The sequence below is a fragment of the Pelobates fuscus genome, chromosome 4 (genome assembly GCF_036172605.1).
Source record: "Pelobates fuscus isolate aPelFus1 chromosome 4, aPelFus1.pri, whole genome shotgun sequence".
Classification (NCBI taxonomy): domain Eukaryota; kingdom Metazoa; phylum Chordata; class Amphibia; order Anura; family Pelobatidae; genus Pelobates; species Pelobates fuscus.
The window spans coordinates 4,447,601-4,464,255 of NC_086320.1; the positions used below are offsets into that span (position 1 = coordinate 4,447,601).

General features: G+C 50.9%; 1 protein-coding gene across 1 annotated transcript in view; it reads left to right on the top strand.

Annotated features, from left to right (window-relative positions):
* LOC134608248 (flap endonuclease 1-like) overlaps positions 1-16,655 on the top strand; it is a 268,100-nt gene that overhangs the window by 191,231 nt on the left and 60,214 nt on the right. Inside the window, exon 7 of the mRNA XM_063450916.1 lies at positions 15,106-15,166. Within this exon, the coding sequence (XP_063306986.1) occupies positions 15,106-15,166 (61 nt within the window). The remainder of the gene's footprint in view (positions 1-15,105; positions 15,167-16,655) is intronic.

Here is a 16,655-nt window from a genome sequence, read left to right on the forward strand (position 1 = left end):
AGGCGATCCGTTACAGGTCTCTATTGCAAACTCGAAAAATGTTCATTTGATCAATCTGAAGTCCAATTCTTGGGTTATATAATCTCTGCCAAGGGTTTTCGTATGGATCCCAAGAAACTGTCTGCCATTATGGAGTGGCCTCTGCCCCAGGGTTTGAAAGCCATTCAGCGTTTTCTGGGGTTCTCTAATTATTATAGGCGTTTTATTAAAGGGTTTTCTGCCATTGTAGCGCCTATAACCAGAATGACCAAGAAGGATGGTAATACTCATGTCTGGAAACCAGAAGCACTCGAGGCCTTTGAATTCTTGAAAGCTACATTTGCCTCTGCTCCTGTTTTACAGCATCCTGTCCCTTCACTGCCCTTTATTCTTGAGGTTGATGCTTCTGAGATAGGGGTAGGTGCTATCTTGTCTCAAAGAGATTCACCTGAAAAGCCGTTACACCCTTGTGGCTTCTTTTCCAGACAGATGTCCAAAGCAGAGAGGAATTATGATGTAGGCAATCGTGAACTCCTTGCTATCATTTTGGCGCTCAAGGAATGGAGACATCTGCTAGAGGGTACCAGGGATCCTATCCTCATTTTAACGGATCACAAAAACCTCTCATACCTTAGTGAAGCAAAAAGATTGTCTTCTAGGCAGGCCAGGTGGTCTCTGTTTTTGTCTCGTTTTAATTACATTATCACTTACAGACCGGGTGATCGTAATACTAAAGCTGACGCTCTGTCCAGACAATTCGAGACTACTGACAAACTCGAGGTCGATGTTACCCCTGTCATTCCGCCTGACAGAATAATTGCGACTACTGTTCTTTCTATTTCGTCTTCTCTCTTACAGACTATTCAGGCTAAACAAAACTTGGCTCCTGAGGAGAGGCCTGCTGATAAGCTATTCGTTGATTTACCAGAGAGACGAGACATCTTGTCATTGTATCATGACACTAGAACTGCTGGACACCCTGGTATTTCTAAGACAGTCTCAGCAGTTTCTAGATATTTCTGGTGGGCGTCCTTGCGCAAGGACGTCACCGATTACGTTAATGCCTGTAGCACTTGTGCCAGTATGAAGTCCTCCCACAGAGTTCCCTGTGGGTTGTTGCATCCGTTGCCCATACCCGAGAGGCCATGGTCCAATATATCCATGGATTTTATTGTTGAATTACCTCCCTCTAATGGTAAAACTGTCATCCTGATGATTGTGGATCGTTTTTCTAAGATGGCTCATTTTGTGTCTCTTGTCAAATTGCCATCATCCAAGGAACTTGCCTCTATCTTTGCCGAGCAGGTGTTTCGGTTGCATGGTATTCCCACTTCGATCGTGTCCGATAGGGGTAGCCAGTTTATTTCCAGATTCTGGAGAGCGTTTTGTGCAGAGATGGGTATCTCCCTCTCGTTTTTTTCAGCCTACCACCCCCAGTCTAATGGAGCTGCTGAACGTGCCAACCAATCTCTGGAGCAGTATCTTCGCTGTTTCGTGTCCCACCATCAGAACAATTGGGCTGACCTGCTTCCTTGGGCTGAGTTTGCTCGTAATAATGCTGCTCATGAATCCTCCGGTAACAGCCCTTTTTACGTTGTGTATGGCCGGCATCCCGTGGTTCTTCCAGCTGCATTCTCCTTACAGGGCATGCCAGCTCTGGACGAACATTTGGCTAGTCTACGTAATACTTGGGAGCAGGTTCAGTGTTCTTTGGTGGCCTCAGCTGCTCGCCAGAAGGTTCACGCTGACAAGCATCGCACGGCGGCTCCATCCTATGCGGTGGGAGACCGGGTTTGGCTTTCTACTCGCAATATTCGTCTTCGTGTGCCTTCTATGAAGTTGGCCCCTCGTTTTATTGGTCCTTTTCGTATCTTGCATGTGGTTAATCCTGTCTCGTATGCATTGGATCTTCCAAAAAATCTACGCATTCCTAACGTGTTTCATACCTCCTTGTTAAAACCCCTCCTGTGCAACCGTTTTACTCGGCATGTCCCTCCTCCTCCTCCGGTTTCGGTGGAGGGCCATGAGGAGTTTGAAGTGGCGGCTGTAATTGACTCTCGCTTGCTTCGGGGTCGCCTCCAATATCTGGTACATTGGAAGGGCTATGGGCCTGAGGAACGCAGTTGGATTTCCGCTGACGCTGTTCACGCTCCTCGCCTTGTGCGTTCTTTCCACGCTCGTTTTCCTGCCAGGCCTGCTCCTCCCCGCCCGGTGGGCGTGTCTTCAGGGGGGGGTACTGTAGCGGTACTTACCCTCTCCAGGGGCCGGCCGGGGTCCTCCCTTCTCGCCGCGCGCGGTCCTGCTCCTGCACGAGCTGCGCGCGGCTCAGCCAACGATGGGATCAGTCAGGCGGGCAGTGACCGCGAGAAGCGGTCACATGTCCCGCCCGACACTAAGAGCGCGCCGCGCGTCTCGGGCGCGCTCTTAAAGGGACAGTGGGAGACTAAATTAGAATCAGTCTCCCATTGGCCCCTGTCAGGCCACATTCCCCATTCACCCACGTTTTGGGGGCGTGGATATGACAGGGGCCAATCAAAGTGAACCTTAGGGTTTTTATACTCACCTGTTTTCCCTTGCTCCTTGCCCTATCGTGGTTTCTGTCCAGTTCCCTTTAGTGCTTGTTTCGTTCAGTTGGTTTTTTGGTGCTTGACCTTGGCTTTGTTCCTGACTCCGCTCTCTCCTTATCCTTGCTTGCTTATCTGCTGTTTTGTCCTCTGTGTACCAGTCCTCGGCTTGTTCTACGTTTCGCTGTCTCTCAGTTCCCTTGACCTCGGCTTGTTCTGACTCTGTCTTTCTCTCATCCTAGTCCGGCCATTCTAAGGTCCGGTAAGACGAACACTGTTTCTTGTCTCTTGACTGTGAACTATTCCTGCGTGTTGGGGTATATTACCGTGACACCGGGCCAATATAATCTCTTTTACTCGGCTGTAGTTCCGGATCTCCTCATCTGGTACAGTTCTATAAGCTTCTGCTGCCCTCCCAGACAACCGCCCAGCCAAAATAGGTACCCAATCCTCAGTATTGATTTTATGCAAGGCACACAGTCTTTCAAAATCTTGGAGGAAAGCATCTATGTCTTCCTCCGCCTCCACATAGTTTTTAAACGCTTGGTAAGGAATTTTTATCTTACCCTCTGTATTGTTGGTATTTGCTGTGTCCCGTACTGTGGATGGTTGTGGCCTTTGGCGCCACATAAATTCTTGCACCTCGGTCATAGTCCTGGAAATAATGTCAAGCGTTTCTTTTCCTCCATAAAAGGCCAGTCTACAATTCACTTGTCTTTGAAATTCTTCTTGTTCTGACCCATCCGATGTGTTTTGCTGTTCAGGGATTGCCCTGTCCTCGGTTTGGTATTCTGCCATGACTTCTGCAATGAGAGTTGCTTTCTTTTTGTTGCTTGCTGCAATCCCTCTTGCTTCCAGTAAGTCCTTTAGCGTGGATCTTTTAAGCTTAGCATAGTCACTCTCCATCCGTATTCCATTAATCCTTGTTCCCTTGTGAGTCTGGATCCCAGCGCTGCCAACCAATGTAGCGGAGAGCTGATATCCCACAGCTATTCTCCACTGACGATCCCAGGAAGGCTCAGGAACAAGGCAATAGTAGATCCATAGGCAGAGTTTCCAGCAGGCAAAGTAACACAGCGATATCCCCACAGCAATCCCAATAACTGGACGACACACAGTTTCAGGAACAGAACTGCTGGCTGGTACATCCAGCCTGCCTTTTATTACAACTGTACACAGACAAGCCACACCCAGGGGGAGGCATAAAACAACCAATGGTATCTTGGGTACAACCCACACATCCCCTCCCCTTAGTGTGACACATAATCCCATTATTGTACAGTTTCAAACATAACTTTTACACCATATTCATAACTTCTATAATATTCATCACATTCGCATAAAAATACATATTCACAATCAATCCATTCAGGGGAATAACATATAAAAAAATAGCATGAATCAGACCAGGGGTTCAAAAGTTAGTAAAAGTATCTTTTGTTCCCCCTGGCTGATTGTATTTTAATCTGGCTCAAACAGTAAAAGTAAAACCATCCCCACAATGCATCCTGGCTTCCTCCCTTCTGCCCTGGAGATAATTGGAGAAGGAATCTAATTATCTCCAAGACAGAGCCAAACTCCATTACCCACATGGCAGACAAAAAGACAGTAAAAGACATAAAATTACATACTGATACATTTAGTACATAAAGCACACATTTCTACATATCCCCAGATAGCTTTGATCTGACTGCACATTATTAGATGAATGGCACTCAGGTCACACGAATAAGCCTTTCTGCAGGGAAAATAAACAGTTTAACCTGCAGGGCCATAGTCCAAAGGCAAGAGGCGGGCAAGCAGCCCCCTCCAAGGACACGTGGCGAGGTCGGTTTCGCCACACTTCTCCCCTTTGCCCCCCAGACTAACAGGGTAGATGAGGGCAATCCATAATACAGGGAGGACAGCCACAATAGGGTTCCGCTACAGTCCTCTAATGAGATCTAGGGGTCCACGGACCCTTCTCCCATAGAGTAACTCAAAGGGGGAGAACGCAGTAGATTCCTGGGGCACCTCTCTGTATGCAAATAGCAGATGAGGCAGGAATTGCTCCCAGTCTCGGCAAGTGTCAGTAAAGGTCCTCAGCATCTGTTTGAGGGTGCCATTAAATCGTTCGCAGAGACCGTTAGTCTGTGGGTGATAAGGTGAGCTAAGCAGCGGTTTAATGCCGCACACCTTCCACAGCTGCTGGGTAAGCACAGCGGTGAACTGAGTTCCCTGATCAGAGAGGATCTCCTGAGGGAACCCGACCCTAGTGAAAATTTTAACCAGGGCATCAGCAACCGTCTCTGCCTCTATATTAGACAGCGCTACTGCCTCTGGATAACGTGTGGCATAGTCCACCACGGTAAGAATGTATTTCTTACCGCAGGGGCTAGCCCTGGCCAGTGGACCCACAATGTCAACGGCTATGCGGGAAAAGGGTTCTCCAATGATAGGCATCGACTGAAGCTTAGCCTTTGGGTGATCCCCCCGCTTACCTACCCGTTGACAGGTGTCACACATGCTACAATAAACCCGCACATCTTGGTTAAAATTGGGCCAGAAGAAGTTTTGGGTGATTCTATGAGCTGTGCGGCGGGAACCTAGATGGCCTGCTAACGGCACATCATGCCCAATCCGCAGAATCTCCTGCCGGTACTTTGCATGTACCACTAGCTGTCGTTTCTGCGGAGGGGTACTCGGTTTCTGGGACGGTTTCGGGATCCTGTACAGCCTATCCCCCTCCCACTCATAGTGCTCCCCATCTACTCCTCCCCCAGAGTCAGCCCTGGCTCTGTACTTCGCTAACGTCGGGTCTTCCCTAGTTTCCTTCCCGTACATCTCTGGGGTATCCCAGCCTAAAGGGGCCTGGCCTAAGGTACAAGTCGGGGTAGAGAGTCTTACCTGGGTCTCAGCAGCAGGTTGGCCGGTTTCGGCGGCACGGGTCTGGGCACGGGTCGTGACAGCGTCCACTGCAGCGGGACCCATGGGAGCGAAGGTTGAAACGAGGGGTGCCAAGTCATTGCCAAGGAGGACATCTGCGGGTAAATCCTTCATGACCCCCACATTCACATGTCTAGCGCCCACTCCCCAATCCAAATGTACCCGGGCAACGGGTAGACGAAACATGGCACCCCCGGCTACTCGCACTGCGACCGTGTCCCCGGTATGTTGGGCTTCGGATACCAGGTGCTTCTGGAGCAAGGTCATGGTTGCACCAGTATCCTGTAGACCACTGACCTCCTTCCCGTTGACCTTTACACATTGCCGGTGATGCTGTCTGTTATCCCGGTGGGCAGCCTGAACGGGGTCTGCCTCATGCAGGATGCCCCAGCATTCCTCTTCCTCTACACATTGAGCTGCTGGGAGAGGTGGTCGTGGATTGCCCCCTGCGGGTCTCCTCCAGGACTGGTTCTGGTTGGCACTGTTCATCGGGCACTCTGTTAGCTTGTGCCCTAGCTGATTGCATAGGTAGCACCGAATGGGTTGGGAGTACTCCCGTGAGTTAAACCGGGGTGAACGTTGATACTGGGCAGATAGGTGGTAGCTGCTGTTGGTGCTGCTGGCCTGTATTCCACTCTGGTGGGAGCCTTGCTGATGGAATTGTCCAGTTTGCGGGCATCTGTATACTTATCCGCCAGGCGAGCTGCTTCATGTAGAGTGGAGGATTTACGGTCCCTTACCCACTCTCTGACCCCTGCTGGTAATTTGTCAAAACAATGTTCCAATAGAAACATCTGTAGCACCTCTTCTCCGGACACAGCCTGGCACCACGCTGTGACGAAGTGCCCTTCGCCACTTTGTCCTGGAGAGGCCTGCTTGCCTGCCTCCTCCCCTGCGACTATGGTCCTGGACTATATTGCACTGCAAACCCTGTATTCAGGCATATGGACTTGTATTAGACTGTCTTTTTCCCTTTATCTATGCTGTAGGTTTGGACTGCTAATATAACCTAATAGCCAGGGGATTTAGGCGAATATAGTGCATGAGAATGCCATTACTGGAGAATACAGCCGTTCGCATGATTTCATGCGAATTCTTTGTGCTCTGAATAGGTGGCCGCCATTTCGGGACTTTTCCACGTGTTCGCGGCCATCTTGCGTGCGAACAGCGGTGTTTGCCTGTGAACGCATGGAACTGAAATCGGAAGCGCAAACAGGCGAATACCGCTAAGACCTCCAGACATCCAGAATTACGCACGGAAACTACCGAACGACCGGCCGTTCGGTAGTTATACTTAACTTAGTATGGGGATTCTAGCGACCACAAAGATGCGAATGGATGGCAAGAATTTCGTCTATTTTACCGTGCGAACGGAGACCGACCGCAAGGCCAAAACTCATGGAACTATTTTCGGCTAGTTGGTCTGTGCGGTCGGTCAAAACTTTGGAGCTCTGTATCTCCCGAACCATCCATCCGAATGGGCTGATTTTTGGACAGACTGTTCCCCTGAACAAGGGCTATTTGGGGATACCAGATTTAAAGCTGTACCCCCTGTTTTTGGGGTACATCCAGAACTTGGGTAAAATAATGTATGTTTTAATTGGGTTATGTGTTTATCTGAGGGGAGGAGACGTGGGGGTGTTACCATGCATGTGTTTGGTCAATTTCATCCTCCCCCTGGGAGTGTCCTGTATGTACCTGATCCTAATAAAAAGCAGGCTGGGTGTTCCAGTCCTCAGACCTCTTCTGACCCTCAATACGTAGCCGTGTCTCGTTATTGGAGGGAACTGCTATATCACACTGGGGATTGCTATGCGCTGCATATTCCCCTGAGCTCTTAATCACTTAGCTCTTTTAAGAGCTTGTTCCGGATACGCTCTCCAGGAGGAGAGATCTTCCCCACACGTTCCTGAATGCTGAAGGTTCATTCCAGGGTGGAAGGAAGACGGCGCGGCTCCAGTTAATCTACGGCGGTTGTGGAGTCTGCGGTGGTTGTGGTGTCGTCTGCAGTGCTTGGAGTCCTCTGAGAGCGCTAGGAGCATCCATCCAACGGAGGGTACTCGGTCGGGGTACACGGAGCTCCGTTACATTGGTGGCAGCGGTGGGATGGCGTCCTAGTGCGAGGAGAAGCAGCTCAGAGACACTGGTAACGTTTGGAGTTACAATTGAGGGCAACGCTAGCCATTGGGCAGCGCCCCTGGCTACAACAGGATGGCTTCCCTAGGGCAAGGAACCGCATCCTGGGAACACCCAACAAAACTGGACTATTGGTATAGTCACGTACAGTTTGACGCTATGCTGAAGCGGCGGTTGGATATCTACGGGTCCCTTCTAACCGAGGAAATGGTACCAAGAATAAGGAGAGAACTGGCGGAGGATCTGCAGATGGAAGCAGAATATCGGGCAGTGAGGGCAAAGTATTCCGTCCCTGCGCCCCAACAACAGCGTGAGTTACAGGGGGCCGAAGGGGTCGTCCTTTCCCCCCAGCAGCCGTGTGTCCTACAGAGAGCAGAGACAGTTGGTCCCTCTCTACAGCAACAGGACCATGGTAAGGGAGTGGAGACAGGCGGTCTCCCTCTCCAGCGGCAGTGTGTACCCCAGGGGGCCGAAGGTGCCGTCCTACCCCCCCAGCAGCAGTGTGTCCTACAGAGAGCAGAGACAGTTGGTCCCTCTCTACAGCACCAGGACCATGGTAAGGGAGTGGAGACAGGCGGTCTCCCTCTCCAGCGGCAGCCTGTGTTTCCAGGAAAGGAGCACAGCACCCACTCTCCCCAGCGGCAGCTTTCCCCAACAAGGGGAGACACCAATCCTCCAGACGGCGCAGATGGGACCGTGGTCTCTGTGCCTGACCTACAGGGATGCTGGACAGCCTTTCCAGATCCCCAACTACCCTCACCGGGACACCCAGAGGAGGGGGTAAGTACAAATTCCCCTCCCCAGCTAACTCCTAGCGTGGCACCAGGGTTAACGGAGGCGATGCTAACCCCTCCTGACGTCCATGTTCCCTTGACTACTGAGCCGGACTATGGTCTCAGTACCCCAGCGGAAGAGCTGGCAGCTGGACAGAGCGCAGTCGGCCTCTGCCCTACCTTTGTCCCTGGTCCAGAGCCTGATGTCCTGCTGGCTACCCCAGCGGAAGAGCTGGCAGCTGGACAGAGCGCAGTCGGCCTCTGCCCTACCTTTGTCCCTGATCCAGAGCCTGATGTCCTGCAGGCTACCCCAGCGGAAGAGCTGGCATCTGGGCAGAGTGCAGTTGGCCTCTGCCCTTCAAGTACCCTCGGCATGTGGCCTCATTACCACAGCCAAATACCCAGGTGCAATAACTGTGTGTTGTGGGTAGGCTGTTCCTGTACTTTGATGTTGTGGGGGGGCCACTCGGACATCTGTTTATGGTGGGTTGGTGGATCGACTAACGGAGGCACTGACCGACAGAAGGTCAGGTGCCTGGTTAGTCTTCCCCCCCAAAGGGGAGATGTGTGACGAAGTGCCCTTCGCCACTTTGTCCTGGAGAGGCCTGCTTGCCTGCCTCCTCCCCTGCGACTATGGTCCTGGACTATATTGCACTGCAAACCCTGTATTCAGGCATATGGACTTGTATTAGACTGTCTTTTTCCCTTTATCTATGCTGTAGGTTTGGACTGCTAATATAACCTAATAGCCAGGGGATTTAGGCGAATATAGTGCATGAGAATGCCATTACTGGAGAATACAGCCGTTCGCATGATTTCATGCGAATTCTTTGTGCTCTGAATAGGTGGCCGCCATTTCGGGACTTTTCCACGTGTTCGCGGCCATCTTGCGTGCGAACAGCGGTGTTTGCCTGTGAACGCATGGAACTGAAATCGGAAGCGCAAACAGGCGAATACCGCTAAGACCTCCAGACATCCAGAATTACGCACGGAAACTACCGAACGACCGGCCGTTCGGTAGTTATACTTAACTTAGTATGGGGATTCTAGCGACCACAAAGATGCGAATGGATGGCAAGAATTTCGTCTATTTTACCGTGCGAACGGAGACCGACCGCAAGGCCAAAACTCATGGAACTATTTTCGGCTAGTTGGTCTGTGCGGTCGGTCAAAACTTTGGAGCTCTGTATCTCCCGAACCATCCATCCGAATGGGCTGATTTTTGGACAGACTGTTCCCCTGAACAAGGGCTATTTGGGGATACCAGATTTAAAGCTGTACCCCCTGTTTTTGGGGTACATCCAGAACTTGGGTAAAATAATGTATGTTTTAATTGGGTTATGTGTTTATCTGAGGGGAGGAGACGTGGGGGTGTTACCATGCATGTGATTGGTCAATTTCATCCTCCCCCTGGGAGTGTCCTGTATGTACCTGATCCTAATAAAAAGCAGGCTGGGTGTTCCAGTCCTCAGACCTCTTCTGACCCTCAATACGTAGCCGTGTCTCGTTATTGGAGGGAACTGCTATATCACACTGGGGATTGCTATGCGCTGCATATTCCCCTGAGCTCTTAATCACTTAGCTCTTTTAAGAGCTTGTTCCGGATACGCTCTCCAGGAGGAGAGATCTTCCCCACACGTTCCTGAATGCTGAAGGTTCATTCCAGGGTGGAAGGAAGACGGCGCGGCTCCAGTTAATCTACGGCGGTTGTGGAGTCTGCGGTGGTTGTGGTGTCGTCTGCAGTGCTTGGAGTCCTCTGAGAGCGCTAGGAGCATCCATCAACGGAGGGTACTCGGTCGGGGTACACGGAGCTCCGTTACATTGGTGGCAGCGGTGGGATGGCGTCCTAGTGCGAGGAGAAGCAGCTCAGAGACACTGGTAACGTTTGGAGTTACAATTGAGGGCAACGCTAGCCATTGGGCAGCGCCCCTGGCTACAACAGGATGGCTTCCCTAGGGCAAGGAACCGCATCCTGGGAACACCCAACAAAACTGGACTATTGGTATAGTCACGTACAGTTTGACGCTATGCTGAAGCGGCGGTTGGATATCTACGGGTCCCTTCTAACCGAGGAAATGGTACCAAGAATAAGGAGAGAACTGGCGGAGGATCTGCAGATGGAAGCAGAATATCGGGCAGTGAGGGCAAAGTATTCCGTCCCTGCGCCCCAACAACAGCGTGAGTTACAGGGGGCCGAAGGGGTCGTCCTTTCCCCCCAGCAGCCGTGTGTCCTACAGAGAGCAGAGACAGTTGGTCCCTCTCTACAGCAACAGGACCATGGTAAGGGAGTGGAGACAGGCGGTCTCCCTCTCCAGCGGCAGTGTGTACCCCAGGGGGCCGAAGGTGCCGTCCTACCCCCCCAGCAGCAGTGTGTCCTACAGAGAGCAGAGACAGTTGGTCCCTCTCTACAGCACCAGGACCATGGTAAGGGAGTGGAGACAGGCGGTCTCCCTCTCCAGCGGCAGCCTGTGTTTCCAGGAAAGGAGCACAGCACCCACTCTCCCCAGCGGCAGCTTTCCCCAACAAGGGGAGACACCAATCCTCCAGACGGCGCAGATGGGACCGTGGTCTCTGTGCCTGACCTACAGGGATGCTGGACAGCCTTTCCAGATCCCCAACTACCCTCACCGGGACACCCAGAGGAGGGGGTAAGTACAAATTCCCCTCCCCAGCTAACTCCTAGCGTGGCACCAGGGTTAACGGAGGCGATGCTAACCCCTCCTGACGTCCATGTTCCCTTGACTACTGAGCCGGACTATGGTCTCAGTACCCCAGCGGAAGAGCTGGCAGCTGGACAGAGCGCAGTCGGCCTCTGCCCTACCTTTGTCCCTGGTCCAGAGCCTGATGTCCTGCAGGCTACCCCAGCGGAAGAGCTGGCAGCTGGACAGAGCGCAGTCGGCCTCTGCCCTACCTTTGTCCCTGATCCAGAGCCTGATGTCCTGCAGGCTACCCCAGCGGAAGAGCTGGCATCTGGGCAGAGTGCAGTTGGCCTCTGCCCTTCAAGTACCCTCGGCATGTGGCCTCATTACCACAGCCAAATACCCAGGTGCAATAACTGTGTGTTGTGGGTAGGCTGTTCCTGTACTTTGATGTTGTGGGGGGGCCACTCGGACATCTGTTTATGGTGGGTTGGTGGATCGACTAACGGAGGCACTGACCGACAGAAGGTCAGGTGCCTGGTTAGTCTTCCCCCCCAAAGGGGAGATGTGTGACGAAGTGCCCTTCGCCACTTTGTCCTGGAGAGGCCTGCTTGCCTGCCTCCTCCCCTGCGACTATGGTCCTGGACTATATTGCACTGCAAACCCTGTATTCAGGCATATGGACTTGTATTAGACTGTCTTTTTCCCTTTATCTATGCTGTAGGTTTGGACTGCTAATATAACCTAATAGCCAGGGGATTTAGGCGAATATAGTGCATGAGAATGCCATTACTGGAGAATACAGCCGTTCGCATGATTTCATGCGAATTCTTTGTGCTCTGAATAGGTGGCCGCCATTTCGGGACTTTTCCACGTGTTCGCGGCCATCTTGCGTGCGAACAGCGGTGTTTGCCTGTGAACGCATGGAACTGAAATCGGAAGCGCAAACAGGCGAATACCGCTAAGACCTCCAGACATCCAGAATTACGCACGGAAACTACCGAACGACCGGCCGTTCGGTAGTTATACTTAACTTAGTATGGGGATTCTAGCGACCACAAAGATGCGAATGGATGGCAAGAATTTCGTCTATTTTACCGTGCGAACGGAGACCGACCGCAAGGCCAAAACTCATGGAACTATTTTCGGCTAGTTGGTCTGTGCGGTCGGTCAAAACTTTGGAGCTCTGTATCTCCCGAACCATCCATCCGAATGGGCTGATTTTTGGACAGACTGTTCCCCTGAACAAGGGCTATTTGGGGATACCAGATTTAAAGCTGTACCCCCTGTTTTTGGGGTACATCCAGAACTTGGGTAAAATAATGTATGTTTTAATTGGGTTATGTGTTTATCTGAGGGGAGGAGACGTGGGGGTGTTACCATGCATGTGATTGGTCAATTTCATCCTCCCCCTGGGAGTGTCCTGTATGTACCTGATCCTAATAAAAAGCAGGCTGGGTGTTCCAGTCCTCAGACCTCTTCTGACCCTCAATACGTAGCCGTGTCTCGTTATTGGAGGGAACTGCTATATCACACTGGGGATTGCTATGCGCTGCATATTCCCCTGAGCTCTTAATCACTTAGCTCTTTTAAGAGCTTGTTCCGGATACGCTCTCCAGGAGGAGAGATCTTCCCCACACGTTCCTGAATGCTGAAGGTTCATTCCAGGGTGGAAGGAAGACGGCGCGGCTCCAGTTAATCTACGGCGGTTGTGGAGTCTGCGGTGGTTGTGGTGTCGTCTGCAGTGCTTGGAGTCCTCTGAGAGCGCTAGGAGCATCCATCAACGGAGGGTACTCGGTCGGGGTACACGGAGCTCCGTTACACACGCCATCCAGTGGGCGGCTGTGCGGTGCACCTTACATGCCCAGTTGTTTTAACAGTGTCTCGGAACCTCCTCCGGTATGCCTCGGGTGTAACGGCATACCGGGAGAGTAAAGCTTCCCTGACGGCCACATAATCCCCGATCTCCTCATCAGGGATGGCCCGAAAAGCCTCGCTGGCCCGGCCGGATAACTTGCCGGATAATATAGTAACCCAGTCTTCCAGGGGTACCTTGTGCAGGGCACATTGCCGCTCAAAATCAGCAAGGTACCCATCAATCTCTCCTTCTGTCTCACTGAAGGCTTTAAATGCCGTAAACGGCACTTTCTTTCTTTCCCCCGGGTTTGCTGTGACTGGGGCTGCTGCAGCACCGCTTTGGCGTAGCAGGTTGGCCTCCACAGCGACCATGACCTGGGTGATAATCTCTGCATAATGGGCCAGCCTGATTCTTACCGCCCGGTCAAAGCTTGCCTCCTCGGGGGTTCTGTCATCTGGGCTGGGTCCATTGGTTCCCTCTGCCGCTGGTACTCCATCCATTTCCAGCAATAACGCAATAATGTCCCTCTTCCTGAGGTTACTGGCCTGTCCGCCTCTTTGCTCTAATAAATCTTTTAGGGTAGCTCTTCTCAGGTTTTGGTATTGTAATTCCATTTAATCCTGGTTGTAGTGGTCTCTTTTGGCGCTGAGGATCATCCCGTCGCTTGCCACCAGTTGTTACGGTACCTCCAGTGATAAATGCACAAACCGCCGTTTAGTGCATGCTCCCCGGTCGCAATAATGTGGTCTGGTAGCGTATACAGTATAACCATGCGAACCGCCAGCTAGGGAACACTCCAAACTCCGGAACGGTACCTGTACGGCTCTCTCCCTTCTTGAGCTCCAAACATACGAATCGCCACTTACAGCCGAACGGCCATAGGTTCCAAGCAGCACATAATCCCAATAAACAGTCTCTAGTTGTCGGTAATAAAATCCCCCCAATAACGAGACCAAGCTCCGCTTTGAGGGTAAAACACGAACTGAGTTTACTGTGGGCTACCTGCCCGTATTTATGCAGGTCTCCCACTTGGTGGACACTCCCCTATGGGCCCAAATGGGAGACTGGAATAACAGAAGGACATGGGGACATTTCAGACTTACATCCCCACAATATTCCCAACATGCATCACAGTTTCCTCCCCTCTGCTCGGGAGATAATTGGGAAGTAATCCAATTATCTCCCCGAGCAGAGGCACATCGCCATTTTAATTCAAAGTTATAAAACACATTAAAATCTATAACTTTATAACTACCGAACATATTGCATTCGTATAACACATCCCCAGATGAGTGCATATTATTGGCGAATAGCGCTCAGATCCCATACGCATAGTTCAATCGCCATGGAGTCAAAGTCGGTTATAGCTCTTCGGTATGCGATCGACTCCATGGGACCATCTCCATCTGGGTTAAGTCCATTCGTGTTGTTAAATCTCCCGAACGGCCGGTATTCGGATACTTCTGTCGATTGAGAAGGGGAGGTTGATGGCTTCAGCGGTGTTCGGTTGAAAAAGTGTCAGTTTTGAGTTCCATGAAATAATCATCAAACACCGCTGGGCTTTCGCATAGTTAAAATGGCCGCCGCCTCGTGGTCGACATACGAACAACGACCACCCTGTCTTCGGTCTTAATTGAGAAGTGGCTGCGGTTAACCTCAACGTTCTAATTGGGATCAATAGGTTAACTAGCAGCACACTTCTCTCCTGGGTGGCCGTCCGTTCGGTAGTTTCGGTCGGCAAACAAATGCATTCCCTTAATCCAGGCATACGAATGGGGGAATTCATGCAAACGTCAAAACAGACGAACACAGTATTTTTAGTCCATACGGATGGGTCTGTCACAACAGGGTTAATGGGCGTATTATAGGGGGAATCACCAGCGGGGTATGTTATTACAGGGTTAATGGGCGTATTATAGGGTGAATCACCAGCGGGGTATGTTATTACAGGGTTAATGGGCGTATTATAGGGTGAATCACCAGCAGGGTATGTTATTACAGGGTTAATGAGCGTATTATAGGGTGAATCTTCAGCGGGTATGTTATCACAGGGTAATCGGGCGTATTATAGGGTGAATATATGGTGGCCTGGGCTGTACTTTGTATAATTACAGATATCGTACAGAGAGGTGATGGTGGCCTGGGCTGTACTTTGTATAATTACAGATATCGTACAGAGAGGTGATGGTGGCCTGGGCTGTACTTTGTATAATTACAGATGTTTATTGCAGGGAAGTCCAGGAATATGATCTCCCGAAAATATTGGCAGAGTTAAAGATGAACAGAAGACAGGTAAACATTGAGACACCGCCCGGCATTATCTGAAACTTCCCAGACTGGGGCACAAGGTGATTCCTAGAGGTGATCAGAACTGTTCTTGTACTCGCTTGTCATTGGCCAATACACATGTAACGGCCCCCCCAGACATAAAAGGGTTAAACCGCCGTTTAGTAGATCTTTCCCTTCCAGAGATACAGGCACAGCTACTGCAGAACACCAAACTCCCGAACTGAATACAAGGGAATGCTGCAAACTCCCGAACTGCATACAAAATAGCACTCCAAACTCCCGAACGGGAACCTCATGAATAGCTGCTAGCAGACGAACAGGAAAAGCAGACAATCAGCTTACACTCCTGGCAATCAGTCTCTAACAGCATATAGTAAATCCCCCCAAAGACGAGACAGAGCTCCGTGTTGAGGGTCAAGCAGTGGTCAGGTTTAATGTGGGCTACCTGCCCGGTATTTATGCAGGTCTTCCACCTGGTGGACACTCCCCTGGGGGACCAGATGGAAGACTGGGACACAAATGGTAAAATAACCAATCACAGGCATACAGGGTTAAAACACTCCCACAGTACATTACAACCCCCCCACTCCCTCCATCCTGGATATAATTGGAGAAGTAATCCAATTATCTCTAAGGACAGAGGCAAAACTCCATTAACCATGTGGTTACAGTAAAACACTAAAATACAATAAAATACATAATGTTGCAAATAATGAATAAAACATATACATTCTACCTATCCCCAGATAGCTTAGATCTGAGCGCACATTATTACCGAATGGCGCTCAGATCATATACATACAGTTCAATCGCCATGGAGCCCAAGTCTTTCCCATAGTCTTTCGTTATATGAATAGGCTCCATGGCATGGCTATCTGGGGTGATGCTGTTCATACGGATAAACTACCGAATGAAAAGGCAGTCGGTTCAATGACCGAAGGCAGAAGTAGGGAGGCTGACGGCTCAGCGGTGTTCGCGCCAATAACTGTCCGTTTCTAGTTCCATAGTTTGGGCGCTGAACACCACTGGCCGTTCGGGACTTTAAAATGGCCGCCGCCGCCACGTGTTCGGCAAACGAACAAAGGCCACCCAATATTCGTCAATTAAGCTGCGGTTAACCGCAGCTTCTGGGAGGTAAATTGCAGACACACTCCAGCTCCCAGGTGGTCCAGTCATTCGTGCGTTAGGTTGGTAGATTGAATCTACCGACCGCCGGGCAGAAAGGCACAAACAAGCCTTTTCTGCAGGCGAAAGGAAGACTTTTAAACATGGGGGGAGTGTTCTATATGAGCAGTTATCCAGTCCATGATAGGGGTTGTTTATATGAGCAGTTGGCCAGTCCATGATGAGGGAGTGTTTATATGGGCAGTCTGTCAGTTAGCCAGTCTATGATGGTGGTGTGTTGATATGAGCAGTTAGCCAGTCCGGCTGTTTGCAAGCTGATAAGAGGACTGGCTGTTTGAAATGAGCCGTAGCTGTTTCCAAAGCCGTG